General features: G+C 44.9%; 1 protein-coding gene across 1 annotated transcript; it reads right to left on the bottom strand.

The window, feature by feature from the left end:
- Positions 1–247: 247 nt before the first annotated feature.
- Positions 248–5095, bottom strand: LOC142294756 (uncharacterized). Its single transcript, XM_075337895.1, has 2 exons — positions 4343–5095; positions 248–1046 (listed from the first exon to the last, which is right to left on the bottom strand). Exons 1-2 carry the CDS (start codon positions 5025–5027, stop codon positions 460–462), a joined length of 1272 nt encoding a protein of 423 aa, XP_075194010.1. The 5' UTR covers positions 5028–5095; the 3' UTR covers positions 248–459.
- Positions 5096–10551: the final 5456 nt, after the last annotated feature.

Below are 10551 nucleotides of genomic sequence, written 5' to 3'. Positions count from 1 at the left end.
ATAACAACTTCCATTACCACCACGCAGCAGGCTGACCAATCACAGCAGCCTGCTCGTGTTACCACATGAAGGGAATTAACCCTTCATTCCCCATACTGAATTTGGCACCGCTCAATGCCACAACTTAAACTTGAAACACCTATAAACATACTGTCAGGGGGCCCATGCCACCATGTAATCACCAGGCTATACGCTGCTGGTGATTATACATGGTAGCATAAAGCCCACTATAACCAATTAACTTACCATTAATAAAGAATAAATACTCAGACACATGACATTTGGATAAAAATGGCCGTGGTGTTTTATTATTGGTAACTTGATAAATTAAATTCACCATATTATTGAAATTCAATAACCATAAAATTCCATAAATACCACCATAAAGTACCATTAACCACTTATAAAACCACAATCCACCCAACATAGTTGGGCGATTTTTTCCCAAACGGCCGAGTATTAACAATACGAGGCCCCCCCCAAACACCGCAGCCATTTTTCTATCATATTCTGGATACCCACATTAAAAATGTCCAGACCAACGTCAGAGAGATGTACCCCATCAGACCTGTACAGGCCAACCGTAAAACCTTCCAGATCACTATGGCGATATGAGAAGTCGCCCAAACTAACAAAAAATTTTGCCATGTCGCGATTGACACGTTTCCTTATTTTTTCCAAAAAGGCAAGCTGGCCATTCCAAACCAGTCTCGGAACAATTTCAGAAAAAATCAATGCTGAATAAGGAAAAAGATTCTTTAATAACGCAAAATCTCTGCGGAAATTAGATAACAAGTCCAAAGTCTTTATTTTACCCAAGTCATTCCCTCCAATGTGTAAAATTATAAGGTCAGGATACGGATGAGTCAACAGCATACCTTTTAAGGTGCCAAGTAAATTAGAAAATTTCAGACCCCTTATACCGTACCAAAAAACATTTATCAGTTCATACTGAAAAGATAAGTTTTCTGTGTAACTTCTACAAGCCGCTCTCCTCTGCGCCCAGTGTATAAACGAATGGCCTACAAGCCAAATCACCATTGGGCCTAGAATTGGAGAGAGACAGAATAAATTAATTATAATAAATTCGGGCGTATATACAACTGATAGCGTTTTGACGCCCATCTGCCAATTTTACCAATTCTTTTTCCCGAGAGGCCAGCTCTTGCTGCCTCGGTTGCCGCCCCGATCCGAAAAGAATGTGATGAGAAGTTGGAGCTATCTAGCTGCAACTTAACCATACATTTTTTTAATATTGCATTAAATTGAAACTTAGTGGCAGGCGAACCGTCTACATGTAAAAACAACAAACCCGGGGTATCCCCCCGTACAGTAAGCCATTTACATAAATTGGTGACGGGGCATATACATGAATCCCATAAAGGACGCAACTTCACAGAACACCCTTTACCAAGTTGATCCATTTTGGACCTACTAATAAATAACACCGCACAAGAGTCAGATACATAAACATCCTTTCTATATAAACCCGAGGTGTTGTACCGACTATGGGACAACAACTCACTAATTCTGAGTGCTGCGAAGAAACAAAGCACAAAAGCTGCACGAAATAAACATAACTCAAAATTGTTAAAACAAACTTCACTCAACATAAACCATAATCTTTCTAAGAGATTCACGGATATAGGCCTGCGGCGATCAGGCACAACACAACCTTTTTTACAACCCTTTAGCGCCTGCCGAACCACAAATAAGCTTAATAGAGACTCCTCACCATATAATTTTAAGAAAAAAGAAATTCCACAAAATGTTTTATACAAAAAATTATAACGATAACCTAAACCAACATAAAAATTCAAAAAACCAAGTGCTGTCGACACATCACACTTGCGGGGAACCAGATTCCTGGAATCACAAAATTGATTCCATGCCAACCAAGCAGCCGAGTATGCCTTCCAAGTCCCTGGTGCAATAGAATTTTTAATGGAATCTGCTACTAATCCAAAATTGCCTCCCACAACTGGGACGGGCATGCAGTCAAAAGGGGATCCATCTTTCCTGAACTCTTCCTGAATTCCTCTAACCGCTGAGAAGAGAGGTAAAAAACGGAAGCATTATTGCACTCAGGAGCAAAACGAGCCTTCAACCAAATATTCCACTTCAGACACAATAGAACCAATCTGCGCAACACACCACCCAGAAACCTACACTTCACCACCAAGGTGTTCAAAGCAAAAACCAAACCTTGACAATGCGATATGAGTATAATCCTCCTATTCGCTAGTTCCTTACCCCAAATATGCACTGAAACAAAAACCGGAAAAAGCTCCAATAACACCTGCTTCTCCAGCAAACCTTCTGACAACCAAGATGAAGGCCATGAAGAAAAGCACCAGTGTGTACGAAAAATCGTACCGAACCCCACTTCCTTAGACACCCCTGTAAACCAAAGGAGATCCTGAGACAACATAAAATCCTGTTGAACGCAGCTAATCCCGTTGAAACTTTCTAAAAATTCATACCAAATTCTTAAATACTTCCTCATCTCACACGAAATTCTAATGTGTGAACCTGAACACCTAACACCCTTAGTTGCATCATACAAACGTCTGAAAAACACTCTCCCCATTGGCAGAATTCTTAATGCAAAGTTCAAACCACCCAGCAGAGATTGGAGCTCTCGCAGGGTACACTTTTTCTTCACTAAAAAACTCGCAATACAGCCTTTTAACTTCGTAATCTTCTGGCCAGGGAGCCTCAATTCCATTTTTTGTGAATCCAGAACAATCCCTAAAAACTCAAGCTCCGTACAATGGAAAACTGTTTTATCCTGAGCTAACGGCACCCCAAAAAACTTCATCAAACCCAAAAATTTATTTAGCAATTGCAAACAACGTCCTGACCTACCAACAAAAAGGAAATCGTCCAAATAATGTAACATACCCCCCTCTGGAAACCCCTCTTGAACTGACCAATGCAAAAACGTGGAAAAGGACTCAAAATAATAACATGATAAAGAAAAACCCATAGGGAGGCACCTGTCAAAATAAAAAGAGCCCTCAAAACAAAAACCCAAAGAATTAAAACCCAAGGGGTTAATTGGCAGAAGCCGGAAGGCAGACTTGATATCAGATTTGGCCAGGAAACAATCCGGGCCAAACTTCCGTAGCAAATCCACAGCCTCATCAAAGGATGTGTAACTCACCGAAGATGCATTAGGATCAATAGCATCATTCAGTGAGCTACCTGCTGGATAAGACAGGTGATGTATGATCCTAAAAGAATTAACCTCCTTCTTGGGGACAACCCCCAAAGGTGATATCCTAAAATTTGTAAACGGAGGAAATTCAAAAGGACCAGACACCCTGCCCAACAACAGTTCTTTTTCAATATGTGCCCTGACTACCTCCTTATGGCTATCAACTGATTGTAAATTCCTAGTTACATTACAACCTATACCTTCAAAAGAAGGTACAAGAAAACCTGCCTGAAACCCACTACGAACCAGAGCTGCCTTCGGCCTGTCTGGAAAACGGTCTAGCCACGGGAGCATTCCTTCCAGGCTCACTGGAGTCTGAGCCTTTGAAAAACTGCTCCCTAACACCAGATGGCTGTACCGTGGACTGACCATGCTTTTTAAAACATTTAAACAAGGGGTGAGCCCCGCCACAAAACGAGCACTCATGGCGAAAGCGACAGGTACCCTGCCACTTGCACGAGGACTCATTGAATGCAAAGCACACCCCCCTTTTTGAATTGACATTCACCTGCTGTCTGTGAGGGTTCTGTCGCTGAGGCAGCATTAAATTCAGCCATAACCCGACATCTTTAACACCCCACTTGACAGCCGGGTGAACCGCCAACTTCTGCCTGAAAGACTCATCGTAATTCAGCCACGCTAAGCCACCGAAATTACGATAAGCCTCCAGAATACAATCTTGGTGCTGAAACAAACCACTACACAATTTAGGAAACTTCTCCCCAAGAACTGCAGCATAAATGGAGAAAGCCTGTAACCATGAATAAAATGATTTAAAATTTTTCTTTCGTTCTGACTCAACCTCTTGTTTTCCATCCGGTTTCTCCACTTTATGCTGCAGTTCCCTAGCAACCGGTAACAGAGAAAAGATATCTACATACTCTTGTCTCCAAATCTTTTCCTTAAGGGAAGCACTGAGATGAAAACCCAAAGGGGAAACATCACATGTCAGTGCTTCCTTTAAATGAGACTCTGCCACCCCAGGGAACCTGTCCTGAATAGAAACTTCAGCAACAGGTGCCTGGGGTAGCACTACATGGCCCCCAAGCAGTTCAGACAAAGTCCTAATGACCATGTCCTTTACACAATTAACATTGGGTGCTCCAGCAAGGGGGCTCTCACCATGTCCTCCGCTCCCGGGTCCATCCAACGCGCTGTACTGGGGTTGACGACCTCCGCTCGCTGCGACGTCCTCTTCGGATTCTTCTGTCGAGCTCCAGACCTGCGTCGCCGCCGCCAAAGCCCCAGCTGAGCTCTTTTGCAATGGGGCTGGCGGCGCGTACAGGCCCGTGAGCGACCCAGGATCTCCGCTATACCCGGCCACAACAGCCGGAGCGGAACTCCCGACGGCGACTTCCGGGATAATCGCCCGCCGAGCCTTCTGGGAGTCGCGCCCTGATGACGCGGCCAAATCTCGTCGGCTTCTTGGGCGGTCTCGCGATGCTCCGGACCCTCCTCTCGCCGGAACTCCCGCCTCTCGCGATGTCTCCGGCGTCTTCCTCCCATCGCCGCGCCGACCGCGAGCAGATGCCGACCTCTTCCTCCCTCCGCCGGACCGCTGAGAACATGATGCAGGCGGTGAGTAGACGTCGCTCTTCTTCCTCTTCTTCCGCAGGGATCTCCGGACGTCTTCTCCTTCTCCGGGCCGCAGAAGTTCTTCCCTCCGCGCAGGAACGCCGGCGAGATCCGAAGCTGGATCCAGGACCACTTCGGCGGCTTCGTTCACCGGCGCCAGACACCTCTTCAGCCACTCCTCGCCGTCCGCTGCGCCGACCCGAGCCATCATCTTCTCCAGGAGGGACTCCATCTGGATTCTTCTTTCTTCACAGCTGGAAACTGACACAGCTGGCTCACAGCTGGCTCCTTATAAAGGCAAGTCTCCTGCATATTTACCTCTGTCCACCAATGACAGACTTTAAAATTGGCGCGCAGCAGGCTGACCAATCACACAGCCTGCTCGCGTTACTCACAGGGGGCAGATTAACCCCATAAATTCCCATCATAACAACTTCCATTACCACCACGCAGCAGGCTGACCAATCACAGCAGCCTGCTCGTGTTACCACATGAAGGGAATTAACCCTTCATTCCCCATACTGAATTTGGCACCGCTCAATGCCACAACTTAAACTTGAAACACCTATAAACATACTGTCAGGGGGCCCATGCCACCATGTAATCACCAGGCTATACGCTGCTGGTGATTATACATTATCCTGTACCCCCATTGTTAGTGTCCTGTACCCCCCAGTGTCAGTGTCAGTATCTTATTCTATATGTAATTACTCTTCAGGCGGCCTATATATGTGATGATAGTATAAATACTGTATATGTAAAAAAACAAACATGATCAGCCTATAGAGCAGTATTGTCAGAATACACAGGAGTAGTGAAGGGTTTATCCAACATGTAAAGCTAGTTTGAAAACCATAGTGCGGCTTTTATAGGCCTCTGTCCCCACAGAATGACTGTTCACGTCCAGTACAGACACTGGGGCCGATCATTACCTGATAATTATGTAAATGTGTGGAGGTGGAGAGAGAAGAGAATTCACCAGTCTCCACATGGAAGAGTGTATGGAGGATAATGCTTCACACCTTCACATACTGACTCTATAGGGGATTTCCCAAGTCAGTTAGTGCAGACTCTATATAGGGGGAATAGATGGGGGCAGAGGTGGATTAGTACTTTCACACTTGCGTTCAGCGGAGTCCGTCACTATGGAGAATAGCGCAATCCGTTAACGCACTGCGCTATTCTCCATAGACTTGTATGGACAACGCACTGTAACGCAAGTGTCAGAGTTGCGTTCGTTGGATGACACAGCGTCGTTATTTTGACGCTGCGTCGGGCGGAAGAAACGCAGCATGTAACTTTTTTTGAGCAGCGCAATCCGTAGGATTTCACTGCGCATGGTCTTTTTTTTTTTTTCTAAATCACAAACTTTATTTTGGCTCTCGGTGGCCAAACGTTCAGCTGAGCTCCTGGCCGCCAGCATGTGAAAGCGCTCAGCTGAGCGTCCAGCCGCCGGCATGCCCGGCCGCCGGCATGTGAGAGCGCTCAGCTGAGCGCCTGCCTGCCGGCATGAGAGAGCGCTCAGCTGAACTCCCGGCCGCCGGCATGTGAAAGCGCTCAGCTGAGCGTCCAGCCGCCGGCATGCCCGGCCGCTGGCATGTGAGAGCGCTCGGCTGAGCGCCCGCCTGCCGGCATGAGAGAGCGCTCAGCTGAGTGACCGGCCGCCGACATGTGAGAGCGCTCAGCTGAGCGCCCAGCCGCCGGCTATTGAGAGCGTTCAGCTGAGCGTCCAGCCGCCGGCATGCCCGGCCGCTGGCATGTGAGAGCGCTCGGCTGAGCGCCCGCCTGCCGGCATGAGAGAGCGCTCAGCTGAGTGACCGGCCGCCGACATGTGAGAGCGCTCAGCTGAGCGACCGGCCGCCGGCTATTGAGAGCGCTCAGCTGAGCGCCCGGCCGCCGGCTATTGAGAGCGATCACCTGATCGTTCACAATAGTCTGCTGCCGGTAAAACTGTAAAGAAGAAAAAAAAAAAAAAAAGCTTTCCGTTGTTTTGTATGATCCGTAGCATCCGTTGTGCCACTATATGCAACGCATCCGTTGCATCCGTCACACAACGCAATGCTACGGATGCCGTCCAACACAAGTGTGAAAGTAGCCTTAATTTTAGTAATCTTTTCCATGTGAAGATAACATTTTGCTTCTCTTTGAATATTGTTTGGCTGATGGACTCGGTGGTTTTCCTGGGACAAGGAATGTCAGTGTGTAAGAAAAACTGCGACTGACTGTAAATAACAGATTCCATTATTAACTACAATAAATAAGAGGCTACAAGGAATCCTGCGCTATCTGCAGGCACAATACAGGTCTCTTCTGCGCACTGTAGAGTTTGCTAAAAGGCACAAGTTATACCGAGAGAAGTCGGAAATGATCAAGTAATAAAAACGTTTATGGTAGCTATAGTGCGGACCTCTAGAGGCAATTTCCCTGGTAGGCCCCTGGCACCCCAGTCCGACCCTGCTTTGGTTTGAGAGCTGTTCTGGCGTCTATGTAAACGCCGCGTGCTGCTCTGACCGTGTTATTTAAAGGCACCAGAAATGCAGTCAGGCACCTTCTACAGGCTGTGCCCATACTGTTTCAGCCTTTTCCCATCCATTTCAGTCTTTTCTTCAGTCACCACAGGTCACCGACAGGTCCGACGTAAAATTATTTGTCTTTCCCATAGACTTACATTGGGGGTCGAATATTCGCTAATTCTCGAATAGCGGCGAGGTGTTCGCCGGATATCCGTAGAAGCGAATAATAGGGTATTCGATCATCCCTATTCATAACCACTATTAATAATACAAAAATAAAAAGCGCGACACCTTTCCTTTAACCCCTTAAGGACGAAGCCAGATTTGTACTTAACGCCCAGGCCATTTTTTGCAATTTTGACCAGTGTCACTTTATAAGGTTATAACTCTGGAACGCTTCAATGGATCCCAGTGATTCTGAGATTGTTTTTTCGTGACATATTGGGCTTCATGTTAGAGGTAAATTTAGGATGATATTTTTTTATTTTATTTGTGAAAAAATCTGAAATTTGACAAAAAAATTAAAAATTTTGCAAGTTTCAAACTTTTAATTTTTATGCCCATAAACTGGAGAGTTATGTCACACAAAATAGTTAATAAATAACATTTCCCACTTGTCTACTTTAGATCAGCGCAATTTTTGAAACAAAATTTTTTGGGGTTAGGAAGTTAGAAGGGTTCAAAGTTCATCAGCAATTTCCCATTTTTTCAACAAAATTTACAAAACCATTTTTTTAGGGACCACATCCCATTTGATGTGACTTTGAGAGGCCTAGGTGACAGAAAATACCCAAAAGTGACACCATTCTAAAACCTGCACCCCTCAAGGTACTCAAAACCACATTCAAGAAGTTTATTAACCCTTCAGGTGCTTCACAGGAACTAAAGTAATATGGAATGAAAAAAATAAAAATTAACATTTTACCTAAAAATGTTACTTTAGCACTAATTTTCTTACTTTTTAAAGAGGTAACACCAAAAATTGGACCTCACACTTTGTTACCCACTTTCTTATGAGCGCGCCGATACCCCACATGTGGTCAGAAACCTTTGTTTGGGTAAATGGGAGGGCTTGGAATGAAAGGAGCAATATTTGAATTTTGGAAAGCAAAGTTGGCTGAAACAGATTGCAGGCACCATGTTGCTTTTACAGATCCCCTAAGGTACCTAAACAGCAGGAACCCCCCTCAAGTGACCCCATTTTGGAAACTAGACCCCTTAAGGCTTCTATCGAGGGGTATACTGAGCATTTTGGACCCACAGGTACTTCACAGATTTTGATAACGTTACTTTGTCATATTGAAAATTGTAATTTTTTTTCTAAAAAATGTTGCTTTAGCATCAATTCTCTCACTTTTTCAAGAGGTAATTCCAAAAATTTGACCAAAATGTTTGTTACCCACTTTTTTATGAGCGCGGTGATACCTCACATGTTGTCTGAAACCTTTGTTTGGACAAATGGGAGGGCTTGGAACGAAAGGAGCAATATTTGAATTTTGGAAAGGAAATTTGGCTGAAAAAGATTGCGGGCACCATGTTGCATTTGGAGGACCCGTAAGGTACGTAAACAGCAAAAAACCACCACAAGTGACCCCATATTGGAAACTAGGCCTCTCAAGGAATTTATCTAGATGTTTGGTGAGTACCCTGAACCCCCAGGTGCTTCACAGAAGTTTATAACGTTGAGCCATGAAAATAAAAAAATAAAATTTTACCACAAAATTGTTACTTCAACCAGGTAGCTTTTTTTTCACAAGGGTAACAGGAAAAAAATCACCATGAAATGTATTCTGCAATTTCTCCTGAGTTTGTTGATATCTTATATGTGGTGGAAATCAACTGTTTGGGCACACGGCAGGTCTTGGAAGGGAAGGAGTGCAATTTGACTGAACATTTGGCTGGAATAATTAGTGGACGCTATGTCGCATTTGGAAAGCCCCTAAAGTGCCTAAACAGTGGAGGCCCCCCACAAGTGACCCCATTCTGGAATCAAGAAACCTCAAGGCTTTTATCTAGGTGTATATTGAGCATTTTGAATCCACGAATACTTCACAGAATTTGATAAGCTTAGGTTGCCATATTGAAAATTTTCATTTTTTTCACAAAAATGTTTCTTTAGCATCACATTTCTCACTTTTTCAAGAGGCAACAACAAAATGTGGACCCCACAGGTTGTTATCCAATTTCTTGTGAGCGCAGGGATACCCCATATGTGGCCAAAAAGCTCTGTTTGGATATATGGGAGGGCTTGGAATGGAAGGAGCACCATTTGAATTTTGGAAAAGTTGAAATAAATTGCGTGCACCATGTCACATTAGCAGGGCCTCTTGGGTACCTATACATTAGAAACCCCCCACAAGTGACTCCATTTTGGAAACTGGACCCCTCAAGGATTTTATTCAGAAGGATAGTAAGCATTTTGAATCCACAGGTACTTCACAAAAATGTTGCTGTAGCAACAAATTTATCTCTTTTAGGCTATGTGGCCATGATCCAGCGACACGGCGTCCAGTACACAGTGTCAGCCTTCCTGCAGAGATGTGAGTGTTGTCCACGGGAGAACGCAGCTGCCCATGCCCACGATTTGGGTTCAGGCTGCTGTGGAGCTCTATGCTACCTACAGAGCACACTCATCTCCGCAGCATAAATTGACATGCTGAGGCTCGGGAAGCTGCGGCACAGGTCGGTTTATGCTGCGGAGAAAAGAAGCACAGTGGGCACGGGATTTCTAAAAATCCTTCAACTGTGCTTCTACTGCACAACGCAGCGTTATGGACGCAGGGAAAACACTCTGCGTCCAAAACGCTGCAAACCCTGATTGTGGGCACATAGCCTAAAATGCTACAATGGATGAATGGATAGATGTCAAACATATATAACGTCCCACCCCCCTGCATATTCTAAGCTGGCGCCCTTTAGTGCCTTTCATGTGGCACTAAAGGGTGCCTAGCCTTGTATTTAGCCCAAAAAGAAAAAAAAAATAATTAAAATAAATGACGTGGGGTCCCCCCTATTTTTGATAGCCAGCTAGGGTAAAGCAGACAGCTGTAGCCTGCAAACCACAGCTGACAGCTTCATCTTGTCTGGTGATCAATTTGGAGGGCTCCCCAAGCTGTTTTTTTTTTTTAATTATTTATAAATAAATAATTAAAAAAAACAAAACAAACGTGGGGTCCCCCCAAATTAGATCACCAGCCAAGGTGAAGCTGACAGCTGGGGTCTGGTATTCTCAGGATGGGAAGA

The sequence above is a fragment of the Anomaloglossus baeobatrachus genome, chromosome 1 (assembly GCF_048569485.1).
Source record: "Anomaloglossus baeobatrachus isolate aAnoBae1 chromosome 1, aAnoBae1.hap1, whole genome shotgun sequence".
Taxonomy (NCBI): Eukaryota; Metazoa; Chordata; class Amphibia; order Anura; family Aromobatidae; genus Anomaloglossus; species Anomaloglossus baeobatrachus.
This window is presented reverse-complemented; position numbering and strand designations above follow the sequence as displayed.

Excerpts from the sequence above, each read along its gene's own strand:
- LOC142294756 (XM_075337895.1), bottom strand. The coding sequence starts at position 5,027 with ATGGAGTCCCTCCTGGAGAAGATGATGGCTCGGGTCGGCGCAGCGGAC. Across the intron at positions 1,047-4,342 it reads ACCCGGGAGCGGAGGACATG|GCCCAATGGTGATTTGGCTT; the intron begins GTGAGAGCCCCC and ends CTCCAATTCTAG.